Source organism: Drosophila mauritiana, chromosome 3R (genome assembly GCF_004382145.1).
Source record: "Drosophila mauritiana strain mau12 chromosome 3R, ASM438214v1, whole genome shotgun sequence".
NCBI lineage: Eukaryota > Metazoa > Arthropoda > Insecta > Diptera > Drosophilidae > Drosophila > Drosophila mauritiana.
The window spans coordinates 12,556,603-12,572,467 of record NC_046670.1 but is presented as its reverse complement, the minus strand read 5'-3'; the positions used below and the strand labels follow the sequence as shown (position 1 = coordinate 12,572,467).

The window sequence follows — 15,865 nt, the reverse complement described above, 5'->3', positions numbered from 1 at the left end:
CATGCTCGTGTATTCCATAAGTCCGCATATATTTGCTCCGACGATGAGCAGATTTATATATGCAATACCATATAAATGCGGGTAATTTGTACTTGTGCAATAACATTTATAAATCTTGATGTATTGCAAGCGTGTTAATCTTTTCAATAAAGCAAACAACAACAGAGCAGGCCACTTGGGAAGTCAGCTTCCGTTCAGATATAACAATAAGCTGGGAGGTGGCTCTCCTTAAAGCCTGTCATTACGGACAACAGAGCGTATGGGCAATGCAGTGGCACACATTAAATTGGCAATATAAATACGCGTGAGTACGTATGATAAACCCGACTAAAGGCCACGACCTTTTCGGAGGGCATGTGCTGGTCGAAAAAACGTCATTGTAATGACGTCAGCGAGCTCGGAAATGGCAAGCAAACACTCAGATAATGGTCATGAAATGACCATCTCCCGCTCTCCACCACTCTCTCCCACATTTTCCCGCCCCCACCACACTGACGTCACTGGCCAAGATTGCTCCGACCTGCTTTGTATGTGCATAATTCGTTGGGGGCAGTCAGGCTGCAAAAAATGCGAAATTGAATGAGAGCTCCAACAGCCACTGGAGGACACTTCGTCGTCCAGTTTGTGATTCAATTTTTGTTCTCCCATTCATTTATACGCCATTTTTAGCACAAAGAGTGCCATCACACCATCATCATCATCATCAACCGTCGGGCTTTGGTCAAGAGGCAATATGTGTGGATAGATATGTCTATGTACACAAAGCAAAACCCTCAGCAAATGGTATTCCGATCCAATTATTGAACTTTCAGATAGGACCACCATAAGTTGGAGTTTAATGATATATATTACTAAAACTTCTATTGCATAGGATTTTTTAGATTAAGCTTAGGGGGATGTATTTCTCTGACCTTCAGAGGAATCTTGGTGAAAGTCTTCACTGATATTCCTATGAATATTAACATTATATTTGGACTCGTGCACTATTTTTTCCCAGTGTTCGTCCGCCATTGGGTGTTTGGACAATATGGTGTGCGGAATTGACAGATTGACAGCCATTTTCGGTTGGGGATTGGGTTTGGGATGGTGCCATTTGTAGTGAAGTGTTGACGGAAGTGTTGGAAATTCGCAAAAAGAGCCGTTTGCTGGTGCTCTCGATATTCACGTTTGCCGGACAGCGAACATGAAAGTAATTTAAATGACGGCCGCCCTTCAATTGTTTGCTCGAAATGAAAGCAAAAGTTCGAAATTGATTTGCTGCCCCAAACAAAACCGTATGATATGTTCCTTCTCGTGGCAGCCCATCACATATAGATCAGGCTCACAAATAATTATAGAAATTATGAATCAAGCCCCTCGGACAGACTGTTATTATAAACCACTCAGGCTTAATAACAAACCGCTAATTGGCTGGCAGGACCACCGGCGCATCAAATCAGGCATTCAGCCATTCAGCCTTGATGTCCCGGCCCGGTCCAGGCCATTTAAATAACTCATTTAGCCCGGCTGGTTTTGTGGCCAAAGAGAACTCGTTGGTGACTCCTCGTTCCACGTAGCACTATTCACTATTCACTACTCACTACTCACTCACCTGCTAAATAGCGATCACTCTGCGAACGAGAATAGCGCAGCGTCTGTGGGAAAAAAGAGGGATCGGGGTATAGAGAATATCCATTAATGTCTGGTAATCAAGTTGATGCGAGGGCGGGTAGATAAGTGCTGCGGAGGATCTATAAGCGGATTGGGATGCCCTTTGCCGGGAAAGCTTCTCAGAACTTGGCAAGAATAAAGCAAGATAAATTGTACAAGTTGCCTTGAACTGAATAAGAAGTTAAGTGGAACTCTGAGATTTTAAAAATGATCCGAATACAAGTTTTAAATTCGAAAGGCTAAACTGTATCTTAACAAACAAGCACAGCTTTTTAAAGTCAACAATGACTGGATTAAATTACAGATTGACTCTTCTTTGGAACAAACATTACTCTTTGATGGCCAAGATTATGATAAGAAGCTAGTTTAATCCTAATCCAAAATTCAATCGATCTGCCCTCGAGTTGTTTTCGCTACCAAGACACTCACCAAATGCTGAGCTTCAAAATTATCGAATCGCCGGCTCATTTCGCGCTCCTTGAGCAGCATCGGCGCCGAGTTGGACTTGGTGCACAGCTCCTGGATGCCACCAGAATCACCCAAACCGCTGTGCAGCGAGGCACTGCTGGGCGATGGCAACTCCACAAAGTGGTGTAACTGATTTGCGGCAGTAGCCGAAGGACTCAGAAGTGACTGGAATGTTTCCTGCCGCAAGGCCAGCGACAACTGTCCACGTTCCTTGCCCTTCAAGGCATGATGGTGGATGGGCAGCACTTTTCGAGGATGTACAAGGGGTTGCGGTGAATGGTAGTGGTCCAGGGAGTGGCTCCTCTGGGTTCTGGGCACCAGAATCGGCGGTGGTGCGGTGTACTTGCGTCGCAGAACCACTGGGGTGGCGGTGACGCCTCCGCCACCACTGGCACTACTGGCATCCCCATCCGTGCAGTCGCAATCCCAAATCTCGTCATAGTCTTGAGACTTGCTCATCTTATCCTTTTCCTCGTCCAACATGTCATCCTGTGATTCATTGGCTTCGCCACCACTGCCGCATTGGCTAAGGACTTCGAGGACATCTGGATCGTCGGAGGAGGCCACCGAACCGCTCTTCTGGAACTTCATCTTGCGCAGCGCCTCCAAACTGCTGACCGACTCGTTGTCCTGGGCACTTCCGGCGCACTTCCTGTGGTGATGATGGTGGTGGTGCTGCAAATGGTGGCTCTTCCAGTAGTGAGACATATCCTTTGGCGGCGTGGCTGTGCCGATGCCGCTTTCATTATTATCGTTGTCCAGTCCAGAAGAGTCCAGCGAAATGCCCGATTTGCCGGAACTCAGGACACCCGTCGCCTCTTCACAGGCCGAGGAAGACGATGTGGAGCTGCAAAGAGATGGTGCATTAAGACAGTGACAAATCAATTCAAAGGCATATCCATTACAGTCGGAACAAATTGCAGTGCTTGCTTTTAAGATTTAATAAGAGAAAAATAGAAGTATGACCCCGTGCTTTGAACTCAAGTTAAAGATTATATCTTTCAAAAGTTATGGGTTTTGATCAGCAAGTATACTAAGTTACAAGCACTCCCCACAATTTTTCCGAGCGTAATGTCTCAATGTTGGCACTCACTTATTGTCTTCATCGACGGCGCCAACGCTGCGTAGAATGGACTCCTCCGAGGTCCAAATGGTCGATGTGGATCCTTTTTTGGTCACATCCACCAGGTAGCCGGGTGTGGTGCCGGCGGAGGAGGAGCCTTTGGCCGAGTGAACGGACGCGACTGATTGGGATGCGGATGATGCGGACGCCGGAGGCGGGGTTATGGCATTTCTGCTCGTCAGCACCGCATGATTAATGCCCACCCGTTTTGGCATCGACATCGGCTGGGAGGCCAGCATTGTCTCCATGTCGCCGCCGCTCAATTGTCGCTGTCGCCTAGATTTCAAATCCTCGATGGTGGTCGCCAGTTGCGATTCACCTGTTGCCATCGCCGTTCCCTTGGCCGCAGCCATCTCCTCGATTTTTAATGCGCTTTGGAAATTTGTCAGCTTATGAGTTGCCGGTGTCGGAGTTATTGTGTCCGCCTGGCCATTAAGTGGGGGACAGGCCAGACTCTTGCGCTGACTGTGCGGGGGGAGTGCTGGACCACCAGATCCTCCGGCTGCTCCTCCTCCTCCTCCGCCGCTGGCGAATCCTCCATTCGGCGCCGACAGGGTGCGCATATAGGCAACATTCGATTTGGTTGCCGGCGATGCCTCGTTGCGTCCGCAATCAAGGTAAAACGATTGCAATGGAATGGTGGCCTGGAAGAGGCAGGGAATACACTTAGAAAATTGATTTAAAAATATTTAGAAATTTATAAAAAATTATTAAATGTACGTATATCAAGACTACCTAAGTTTATAAATAATTCTTAATAGAACAAAAAACTGTGTTTATTCAAGTTGGCCCGAGTTTCAAGCAGAGGAGGCCGACTTTTGGCAAGTGCAGCAGGAAGAAGAACAAGTTAACTTATTAAAATATAGTCAGTCAGGTTTAATAAAGAAAAGTCGACACTGAGTGCCGCTGACAGTTTCGAGGGCCGCAACCTCAACCTCCACGGGCAAGGACCTTGAATGCATAATGAGCGTGGTGGACCTGGCTGGCCCCAGCCTCCGATTCCAATCCAATCGGGGGGCTACCTTGTTGGGAAGCCCAAGCTGAAAGCCAAAAGCCTGGGACAATGCGAAAAAGGAAACATCAGCGGAATTTTTAGACATTGTCAAGTGGAACGCGCAAGAAGCGCAGAAATTTACGTATTTTATGCAAATCTTTGGCCAAGACAAGTTATTTTTTTTTCATTCTTTTTTTCTCTTTATTTCCGAGGAAAGGCATCTCAATGAAGCCGACTTAGCACAGACATTTCCCCTATTGTTTCGGCTTATGATTTATAAGCCGCGTGTGATAACAGCCGATTCGCCGTTCTAAGAACCCGGTGACCAGCTGCATGTCTACTATACTACTACTATATTCACGGTCATGTTTTATTGGGGGATAAGTGCGTTATGTCAACTCGATTTACAAGCCTTTGGCAAGCGTTTGACAATTTGGTTTTCTCATTTGGAGGAGAAAAAATCGTGGCTGCAGCGGCAAGAGGCGGAAATTGATTTAAATGATTTATCGGCAGAGAAAAATGTGTATTTATGCCTCGAGCCACGGCCTTAAAAAACCGGGAACACAACGTTGCTGCTGCAGCAGGTTGCTGCGTTGCATGTTGCTGCTGCTGCTGCTGTTGCTGCTGCCACTGCTGTTGCTGCTGCTGATGTTGCTGCTGCTGATTCTGTTAGCGTAATTCCTTGGGGACCTTGGGCGAAACGCTGGCCAGCGAAATTGCAGGCACAAAAAAGTGTATCACAGCCTGATTGGAGTTGCCAGTCGAGTTCCCGAAAGCAATCAATATGAAATGGCTGGGCTTTTATAAAAACATGAATATAATGCCCAGCGTTTAGGCATTTCCAGTTAACATTGCAGCCACAAGTGCCTTAATTTATTGTTTAAGTATTTAAGCACTTAAGCATCACTTCCCATAGTACTTAAGTTACAGAGAACAGACTTTAGAATAAAAACATCTATAGTGCATTTTGTAGATTTTTAGCATGCTCTCTATGCAAAGCAAATTAACTTTGGCAATATGTGTGCCAATATTTTGAAATTTTTGACAGAGTGCTCGTGATCTGAAATCCGAAAATATATTTAAGATCGCCAGCTGCACAGATCCCCCTAATCGAGCGTAATTGCCAGCTCCGGACCAGACGACGCCCGTCTAGAAATGGTCACAGGATGCGGATGCGGTCCATCCGCCAGTCAGTCAGTTAGTCAAGGGGCGTCCTTTGGGATACGGATGCACACACATCTGTTGCTGTTTCGATATCAAATTTGTAATGCATTATGGAGCAGTCTGGAGAGCCTGTTATGGCAGTGTCTATGAATTATTAATAAAGACGACTCGATGGCAAAGGCGATGGCGATGGCGATGCCATCTGAGCATCTGATCATCTGAGTGAACTGCGTGTTAATGAGCCGCCAACTCTCGCCGGCGACGCATTAATTGGGCGTCCAGATCATTGGCGTTTATGGGCATGGCCGGGTATCGAACATATGGCCATTTAAAGGCAGCCGGGCGCCGACTCCGATCGAAAAATGAAAACTTTTACCATTTTACGGCTAGTTATCAAGCCGAAGATCATATATTTTGCCGCGCACACTCGATTAATTTAGCGATTTTATCAAGGCACCCAAAAATAAAGAAGAAAAGTTCTCAATGCCCAATCTGCTTTACATATGTAAGCAATTTCCTATGATTCTCCGACTCGTTGGAAGTTTGGTGATTGAAATTGAAGCATTTTACGGCTGGGGAAAAATTCAAATCAGTTTTATGACCGGGGCAGTAGAATCCGATATCCGAAACGCTGACAGAGACTTATTTAAATGTCATAAAATTGTGAACATTTCTCACAACACTGCCGAAGATTTGGATTTGGAAATGGAATGGAAAACAAATGAAATGTTTTCTTCGGTTAGTTAATGAAAAATGCAATAAAATGAACACAAAATGACACATAAAAATTGTTTTTCCTCTAGGTCGCCTCTGGGGTTATCAAGAATTTTTCGGGAGGGAGAAACTGTATAAATGCTCCTAATTGATCATAAAAACGGGGCGCACGAAATCAAAAAAATAAATATATGTATACATAGCGTTTGTTTACTGGTTTCGATATCGACCACTGAAAACTGAATGACAAATTCACTGGGCAACGCCTCAGCGCCCCACTTTTATTGATATGTGACCCAGAAAGTCCGCGTCTTCGAGTGGACAACATACTCGTACATAAGTACTGAAGAGCGCCTGATCATGCTCGGCCAGACTATCGCAAATCGATTGGACATGCCCCCTCCCCCAACCCTTCGACTTCCACGTAAATGAGTGACTGACTGGGCTCAGAGGCCCGCGGTCACGCATGCGCACTGATAATAATTATCAAATCAAAACACTTAAACGCCTGCCCAGCCCATCGTCCTCCTCCGGACATTGTTCCCTGATCGCTGATCACTGGCCACTGACCACTGCTCACTATCCACTAACCAGTACCCAACTCCGAGCTCCTGCTCCTGCTCCAGCTCCTCCTGATTTCTGTCGACCATCGTGTTTGTTTGCCTTGCAGTGATTTGCAAGTTCTACTTAAGTCAAAGTGTCTGGGGCTCGTTGAGCTGCGTGAAAAGCTTTTTGTGTGTCGCGGCCTTTTGTCTGGGCAGCCTTGCACGGCCTGCACTGGGAGAAAAGTCTGTAGCAGAACAAAGTCATAATGTAATCCAAAAAAAAGAAACTATTCCAGAAATAACATCACGATCAAGCCAGAAAGTTGCATGCCCCTGTTTTACCTATTTCATATTCAAAACTCATATTTTTCTCTCAGTGCTGGCCAGCATCTTGTGCATCTTCCACATCTGCTGCAGCATCTGCATGGTTCATCATCATTAAGCGCATTGCGTTGGCCGCAGATGATGTTCCCCTGCCACACGCATGTTACATGCTGCACAAGATTCACTTTCGCAGAGAGAAACACTGGGCCTGTGTCCGTCCGTCCGCCCGATCCCCATAAACATTGCAGGCAACTAAATTGGGGCGTTTTGGGTTCCGCTCGGTCTGCTGCCGTGTTGACAGCCCAGGCAAAAAGTGAAGTGAAGTGGAGTGTTCTGCCGGGGTCTCTGGTCTTTGCTGATCTTGCTGCAGGGCGGCATGCTGACCCAGTTCACTCCACTCCTGCGCCTTTCGAGCGAAACCAAAACCAAGCCAAACGAAACGAAAAGCTGGAAAACTGACAAAAAATAAGATTCTGCTGCTGCTGCTGTTGCCTCACTGCTGCTTTACTTTCATTGACAGTTTGTCCAGGAGATTTTTGGCAAGCCGGGCACGCACTTGTGCCCTCGATACAAAAGGCCGATTTTGTTGCCTTTGATTTATGCTGCCGTTGGTAGCTCATAAATCATGGCCCTCAGCTCCACTGTCTCACTGACTGATTGACCGAATGAGTGTATTGCTCAGCTGGCAACTGGCAAGTCGGCCACATTCTTTGGCTTAATTAGTGCAGTGGGGCTTAAGCGCTTTTAATTGGCACTTTTACCTGAGCGATTAGGGCGAAATATGACAGCTTCGGTGAAGGGAGTGTTTTTTCCAGTGACAGTATCCGAAAATTCGACAGCTATTTGGCAGGCGGATGGCAAGAGCTACAGTTCCGGTAGCAAAAATATGGTCTATACTATATATCTTCTTAATTGTTACTACTCGTAATATCTGTATTGTTCATTACTCGAAAAAGATATTTAAGTAATAAAACCTATATGACCTGAGTTTAGTTTACACATAGCAAACGTATAAATACAATTATTTTAAAACGAATTCATTAAGCTCTTCCTGACTATGACCTATTTGTGTGGGCTAAGCTGTACTTGGCAAGAAACAGATCCAGACGAAATGATTTCCGCTTTCCTTTCGTTTTGCAGCTAGAACGAACGAGTGGAAAGGAAATGGGCCAGGAGACTTTGCTCTCCCCATATCGATTGGTAGCAAATATTTCGAGTTGTCAACAGAAACGCCAGCAACAATGGAGCCCTTTCCCCCCATCCGCATATCAACTCCCCGGTTTTTGTGGGTTTTTGGTTTACGTTTTCGCTTTTCGGTGTTGATGTCGTGTTTTTCCACTGGCATGGCATGGCACGCGTTTTGAAAATTAATATTTGTCTTCTTGCAGCAAGTCGGCTGCTGCCTTTTTGAGGTTTTTCCCCCTTAAAAATGGGGCTCACCAGAGGTGAGCACAATGTGTGCTAAGCATATGCATAGGCAACCGTGGAGGAGACCGCAAGCTCAGTGCCGTTTATGTGCCGTTTTGGATTATAAATGTTTTAATTAGATATATTCGGCTTGATAAGCCAGAGACAGCTAACAAGTTGGTTAGTCTGTTTCGGGGCTTATGGTTTATGGGCCTCGACTGGTCGAAGTGGGTCAGCGAGTTGGCCAAAGATTGCAGCCACTTTTCTAAAGACACAAGCCAAAGCACTTGGAAAAATAAAGTGTAAGTTTGATTACAAGATTAATTAGGAATTAATATTAATATTCCATTTTCCTGATACCATAAATATTTCCTTTCAGTGCATTTGAATAGCAACAGCTCCTTTTGGGTTATCATAGAGTTAAACTTGCCGCATCTTCATAAACTTTGCCCTTTTCCTCCGCGGCCCTACGATTCCAATTAGAGAATATTTTACGACTCTATGCTCGGCAATCAATCTCCAATTGTCTTTCAATCTAAAGCTGAGTAAGAACTGCACTAATTAGAGCATTTTATGATACATTTTATGGCGCTGCGAAGCCCCCGAAAAATGCAACTCCTATAAAACTTGCCCGTCTATCTTATTCAAACAGTTCAAAGTTTAACTCGTTCAAGTGCCAGCCACCGAGTGACGACTGTCTATCAACGGACCAATTCCGTGGCCCCCACTTTCATCTGGCTGCTCATCCTCATCTCCGTCTCCGACTCCTCTACTCCGTTGCCCATAAATTTCACGCGCCTCAGTTGCGCATCCGGCAAATGGATGGATGGATGGATGTATGGAACATATGGCAGTTCTTGAAAGAACACATTCCTCACTCACCGAATTTCTGGGGGAAGTTGGGCCCTTTTTGGGGGCAGGCCGTGTGTGTGGGCCCCCAATGTTTGTGTGTGTTGACAACATTGTTGTGATTCAGATTAAATGCCTTCGTCTTGAGCGCATTTTATCTAGCCCACATTCATAAAATATGCTTCGCTGTTTGCTCGGTAGCATGTCGAAATTAAGGCAACCAGAGATTACACGGGAATTTCAGAGATTTGAGATTAGGAAATCTCAGCGTAAGCTGCAGAACATATGCATACTCGAGGGGTTTAACCTTCTTCGGAATTTCAAATGGTAATTTGCAATTTAAAAGTCATTCAAATAGGCATAGATTATGTAAAATTTCTACTGAGCTTTAATTATGCGAAGTGCTTCAATATCTTTAAGTTCCCTAAATGAAATTAAGCTTCGACGTATTTGATACACAAAACTGTTTAAGGATGATATCCTTTAAGTGGTTTAGGTCTTCTGCCCCTTACATCTTATTTACAAAGTATTTTGAACTGTGTACTCACGTGCTTCTCTGGTTTCAAGACGAGTCCGTTTTGCTGCTGTTGCTGCTGCAGTTGATGTTCCATGATGGATGATGAGCCCTTGCCGAGCCGGCTCTGGATGGCCGCCGAGGCAGCTGCGGACAGGAGGATGGGCGCCGTCCTGGAGGTGGGCGAGCTGCTGGCCGAACCGGAACCGGATCCTTCGGCCAGGGCCGCCAAATGCGGGGGCAGCTTATCACCGGCGGCCATCAGGCTGTCCAGATCACGTAGGAACTTGCAGGCCCAAATGTTAACATCGTCCGCTTGGACAGGTGGAGTGGCCATGGAGTTCGTCGTGGTTTTGGTGGGACTGAGGGGCGGCGGCGGGAGTGCCCTTAGTTTAGTTGTCACTGGCTTGCCCGATGTGACTGCTCCTGCTGCTGATGCTGGTGCTGGTGTGCCCGATGTTGCTGTGGTGCTGCTGCTGTCAAAGCCGCTATCTGATTCCGTGGAACGAGACAATTCATCAAGCTGCTGGACTCCTGCCTGCGATAGCCGCTCCTCCAGTTGCTCACGGAGCTGCTGCTCCAAACGCTGGACCTTGCGCAGCTCGAAGACCTCGTTGATTTCCCGCTGAAATTAGAATGGCAGTTGTTAGTGAGGTGCACATGGAGAAATAATGGATATCAGGGATATTAGTTTGCTTTAAAAATGTAATGTTATGGCACATCTCTATTTCGCTCGGTAAACAAACAATAATTAAATCAATTAGACATGCTTTTCTACATTTAGCAGTTCCTAGTCCACCTATTAATCTCCTTCGTTGTTAGTTTTCTGTCCATGTATAGAAGACCCATAAATTCCGCACTGTGGCGGAGATTAGGTTTTGATTAGCGCTCTAATTGCGCACATATATCAAGGCAATGGTCTATTAATCGCGCCCAGAGCGCCACATTCGCGTCCACAAAGAGCTTCTTCTAATGGCCCCCGACTATGATGTATGTTTGCTTAATTTGGCCCGCAAACAGGGACAAAAAGAAAGGCCAGGACACGACCGCAGGAGACATCCCGGAGAGACATGGGCACAATCAAAGACAAATAAATTAGAACACGACCGCGGAGGCAGAAAAAGGTTTTCCACACTCGCATCCGAACAGAAAACTGCAGCCACGAACTCCCAGCGAAACACGACTCGAATGCAAATAAATTGAAATGAAGCAATTTGTTAGCCAGATTAAACACAGCTAAAAAAGAGGAACCAAAACCAAAGCAGCACTGGAAGAGAGCTCCGGATGGTCGCCAGAGAAGATCAGAGACAGATGGAGCCCACAGGGCTAACAAAGTCAGCGAATTACTTAATTAAAAATCGTGGCCCAAGACCCAGAACCCAACCAACTGGTCCCTTTCCACAGACCCTTCTTCCCGCATCCCCAGTGACATTAATAACGTGCAGTGCTCATTACTCAACAATTGTGTTTTTGTTTGCGGGCCCTTGTTTTTCCCCCTTTTGCCTCAATTTTCTCCCTTTTTTTAGTGGCTACTCCTGTTGCCAGAAGGGCAACTCGCAGACAAATGCGATCGAACATTAGCAGGCAATAAATTCTCAGAGGTAGTCTATTGCTTCTGGGGGCTTGAAAGAAAGCCGCATGCTCTAAGATCTTATCGATGGGGGCCACTCGGGCATTGGCGAGAAGTTAGTTGGCTGGCTAATTTGTGAAGGCGGTTCTGGGTTCACAGGTTAGGCAAACAAAGACGGACACACCAATCGAGTTTGGCCCACTGACTTCAGCTGATTTCGAACTCAACTTGTATGAGAGCTGGCTTGGGGCCATCTCAAGTGGGTCGCCATATTTCCCAGTTCGACGCCGTACAATGCAATTTCTTTTTATTAATTTCATGCTAGGTCGCATATGACAAACAATTGGCATTGCCAAGGAATCATGCACTGTGAAAATATAATATTTATGTTTTTTTGATATGAGCATGAGATTGGTGGTTGAATGAGTTTCTGGACCTTTTAAATGCTTACTCCAATTTCTCTGAGTGTTGTCATATGTGACCAGGGATCTTTCGAGCGCGACCAGCAGGCGTATTCCCAAAACTCCGCGGTCCGCTCCTTTGGCCTTTGGATCTCGTTCTTGTGCTATAAAAAGCTGGACCGCTGGCCAGCAACTTTCAGTTTCAGTCTCTACGTTTTTCTAAGAGCCAAAAACGCAGCGGATGCCGCGAACTGGCCGCCTGGCTAACTGGCTTCTTCAAAGTGGCCGACGAGGCAGGAGTGGAGTGAAATAAAAATTGGCACAACTTCGAGAGACTGTAGTTGGAGTTGGAGTTGCTGTGTCCAAAGTCGCTCCTCGATCCTCCGTCCAAGGCGGCAGACAGCATGAGGCTCACGTTGGCCTGGCTCAGCCTCTGCCTGGCGATTTATTGCGGCGGTGGCCATGGCCATGGCAATGTGGTCCTATCTTTGCCACCATCGCTTATCGCCACGGCCACGAAGGCGGCCTTGAGCCACCAACGGCAGCAGCAGCAGCATCAGAAAAAGGATGCACGCGTCCTGTTTGACAGCCCCGCCGATGCACTGCGCGATATGATGCACAACGGCAATGGCAATGGACCCATGGATTCTGGCAAATTTAGCCTCTCCGATGTGGAGCAACCAACAGCGCAGCGCTCTGAGGATTTTAATCGAAACGCAGATGATTTAGGGGCCAGGCAATCAGCGCCGCAGGAAATTGCAATGGGAATGGAACTGGGCATGGGCCTGGGTCTGGGACCCAACAACTATCGCACCACGCCCCCTCATCGGTATTGGGGCCAGCGTTGCCAGGGTCGATCCGGCGGATCTGGATCCAGCAAGTGTCCGCAGGAATACTATCGCACGATGTTGGCGGCCAGGTAAGGAATCCAGGATGTGGGTGGCAAAGTGGCTGCCAGAGATTGGCCAGCAGGTTCAAGGCTGTACAGAAGGAAAGTCGAGAAAGTTGGGCACCTCGTTTCCGCCTTACATGTAAACCGATTTGGCAGCCAAAGTACAGCTTTAACCCACTGAGGCCCAAAGCTGTACATTTTTGAACGTCATTTATAGAAAAAGTTAGGTTTTCAATATTAATTGTTTTTAAGGGGCATCTTCACCTTCTTTTTGGCAAAGATTCATTTGCTCATTTGATACATATAAATCTCATTTTAATCCACACCTTTGGCAAAAAGTGGGTTAATGCTAACCCTTTTCAGGGCGCCAGGCTCTGCCAAAAAAAAAGGTTAACCCTCGAGAGGGGCTACAAATCGTCGACAATTTGGCTGTCGACTGGGAACACGCAAAACCAATTAATGGGCGTGAAAAAATCAGTACCGACGATTGCAGTTTTGTTTCAAGTCAGAGCCAGGAGACCGCCGCCACGTATGTTGATTTATTTTATAAAATAACAACTGTCAGCAAATTCATTTCCCCGAAACGAAATCGAAACGAAAACTGCATTACGAGTTTCACTTTTCATTTCGGCGAGTGAGAAATATTTTGCTCGCCCAGCTTTTGTTTTTATTTTAAAACATTTCTTTCCTTTCTTTGCTGCGGCTTGTAATTTAAGCGGAATATTATGTTGTGTTGAAAAATTATTGGCCGCTGCTATTAAAATCGAATTAATCATCTCAGGGCTGGGACCTTATCATTATTGTTTTCTGTTCGCTTATGTTTGTCTTTGTTGATTTGTTAAATGTTTGATTAATTAACCATGAGCCCGCATAACTTTCGATTGTTGTTGCTGCTCGTCTAATTTGTAATTTTACACAGTAATTTCTGTGGAATTGCCTCAAATTGACTTTTGATTGAATCGGATCAGCCTGACAGCCTCGGATAAGCGAAGAGTTTAGGCGTTTTTTTTGGGTCACAAGTTGTGAGTGGGAAAAAGAAGTTCATCAATTTGGTGTCGTCGGTTTCAGTTAATTTTTTGAAAAGAGAAACTCCGGCCAACAAGGGTAATTGAAACCCATGGCCAGCAACCCACGCTCATGACCAAAGAGAAAAATGTGAAAATGTGCTGTTCCTTAAAGCGAACAAATGATGGGGCATTAATCAGACTATAGAAACCGTATGCCCTTATTATTCCTCTTCATCAGGAACAAAGAGGCGCTGTCCCGCCTCCACATGCAGCTGAGTTCGATGCAGGATTCCGATTCTGGGGCCAGCTCCTCCTCGGATTCCGAGGAGGAAGATGTCGACGACGAGGAGCAGAGCAACAACGAGGTCTTCATGCTGTTAACTGGCGAACAGGATCTGATGAAGTTCCTGCACTGGGCCATGCAGCTCCTGTATCCCATTGAACGTCCTTTGGGCAATCTGAGCGACGGAGCTGCCGAGAACTACTATCCGGGCATGTTTCTCTGGAAGAAACTAAATCTGTCGGGCCATCTGGAACCCCCACTTATTGTGGATGAGCCCCAGTATGTGCTGGTCAGAAGGGAAAAGCTCTTCGATGGCTATCAATTTGGAGGTGAGTGTATTTTAGAAACTGCTATCACTATGGATAATCTACTATAAACCAACTAACTCGACTGACTTTTTCCAGAAGACATGAGCAAGGAGAACGATCCTTTCATACCGCCTCGAGGTCGCAAGCACAGCGGATCGCTGGACCTGGACGCCCTAATGAACCGGTACGAACCCTTTGTGCCCAATCGCGGCAAGCGCGACAAGGTCAAGGATCTGTTCAAGTATGACGACCTGTTCTATCCGCATCGCGGCAAAAAGCATCGCAACCTCTTCCAAGTGGACGATCCCTTCTTTGCCACCCGGGGCAAGAAGCTGCAGCTCCGGGATCTTTACAACGCCGACGATCCATTCGTTCCGAATCGCGGCAAGCGGCACTTGACAGCCAGTGCCGGGAAATTGGGTGAGAGGATGGCGGGTGGTGGAAAATGGCCAGATGACAGCAACAACTACTGGCCGCTAAGAATGTCAACGCATAAAATTAATGGTTACGATCAATCAGTCAGGCCATCACTGTCAGTGGAGGATGCTGCTGCATCGTTGGCTTCTTGGCGACTGCCCGCTAATAGATTGCACTCGACAAGATCAATGTCAGCCGATCTGCCGCAGCAATTGCTCTTGCCACATGTCCGCTTCATTGGCAATCCGAACATGCGCCAGCAGCAGCAGCAGCATCAGGTGAAAACCTCATCCTGGCCAGCAGAGGAGCGCCTGCGGAGATCCATCCTGGCCCCGGGCGAACCAAACGATGCCCACGAGAAACAATTAACGCAATCGCACCCGGCTAATCCACATTTGGTCTCCGATACGGACAACCTAAACATTTAAATGCGGCGAGCGAATTTCGTTTTCGGATTGGATTTATTTGGCTTTTCAGTTTTCGGCTTGGGGCACCGTTTTCCTCGACTCATGTAGACACAACTATATGGCACACAATAAAGTACAGCATGCAATTGATTTTGAGAGAAATCGCATCGAATCGTAGCGAACTGAAGGTTGATCGGCTACATTGCCCTTGGGGACGCCTTTTCAGAACGGCACTGAGAGAAAATCTTTTCACTTGGTATAGGAGTCCTTAAGATCAGAGACTTAGCTGTGGTTATTTTATATAGGTACTAGAAAACTTTTCACCTTCAAAAATATTTCATTATATATTATTTTTTGGATGTTTATTTAGTTTTATATATTATACAAAGCGTTTATTTTTCCCCGTGTTTTCTGCGAAGGTCTCGCCCCGTTGCCCTTGGCAAAGTGGTTGCAGTGCGAGTATTCCTATTTTAATTGTATTCATTGGTTAATTTATCGCTAAATGCAATCAGTATTGTGCCCAGCATCGCGTCTAGACTCCGTTGGAGCAGCAGAAACCCTGAAACCCAGCTGCAGACAGTCGGGCGTGGCACGCAGTTGATGCCACATCAGAGATATGCTGGCAGATATACAGATACACAGATATTGTAGAACAACGTCAGCCGGTAAGTCCGGCAGAAGAAAACCGAAAACAGCTGCTGAGCGACTGCAAAGGTCAGCCCCACAAGGGCCATGTAATCCCCAAAACGCACATCAATCACGCGAGTTTAGCTTATTAGCCAAGCACTGAACCTTAAACAAAAAGCGGGAGAAGCACTGAATTTGTAA

At 46.4% G+C, this 15,865-nt stretch overlaps 2 protein-coding genes across 3 annotated transcripts in view; one reads left to right on the top strand and one right to left on the bottom strand.

Moving 5' to 3' along the window:
* Nucleotides 1–15,865, bottom strand: part of LOC117145575 — an 89,038-nt gene that overhangs the window by 14,638 nt on the left and 58,535 nt on the right. Inside the window, exons 6-9 of the mRNA XM_033311281.1 lie at nt 9,787–10,377; nt 3,212–3,885; nt 2,080–2,965; nt 1,592–1,634 (exon numbers count right to left, since the gene is read on the bottom strand). Of these exons, the coding sequence (XP_033167172.1) occupies nt 1,592–1,634; nt 2,080–2,965; nt 3,212–3,885; nt 9,787–10,377 (2,194 nt within the window). The remainder of the gene's footprint in view (nt 1–1,591; nt 1,635–2,079; nt 2,966–3,211; nt 3,886–9,786; nt 10,378–15,865) is intronic.
* LOC117145576 lies at nt 11,942–15,199 on the top strand. Of its 2 annotated transcripts, none has more exons than XM_033311283.1 (3): nt 11,942–12,642; nt 13,861–14,234; nt 14,313–15,199. In XM_033311283.1, exons 1-3 carry the CDS (start codon nt 12,128–12,130, stop codon nt 15,056–15,058), a joined length of 1,635 nt encoding a protein of 544 aa, XP_033167174.1. In that variant the 5' UTR covers nt 11,942–12,127; the 3' UTR covers nt 15,059–15,199. The 2 variants fall into 2 exon arrangements, with proteins under 2 accessions (XP_033167174.1, XP_033167173.1); XM_033311282.1 differs by having other exon boundaries at nt 14,310–15,199.

Excerpts from the sequence above, each read along its gene's own strand:
- LOC117145576 (XM_033311282.1), top strand. The coding sequence starts at position 12,128 with ATGAGGCTCACGTTGGCCTGGCTCAGCCTCTGCCTGGCGATTTATTGC. Across the intron at positions 12,643-13,860 it reads CGCACGATGTTGGCGGCCAG|GAACAAAGAGGCGCTGTCCC; the intron begins GTAAGGAATCCA and ends CCTCTTCATCAG. Across the intron at positions 14,235-14,309 it reads CGATGGCTATCAATTTGGAG|AAGACATGAGCAAGGAGAAC; the intron begins GTGAGTGTATTT and ends GACTTTTTCCAG.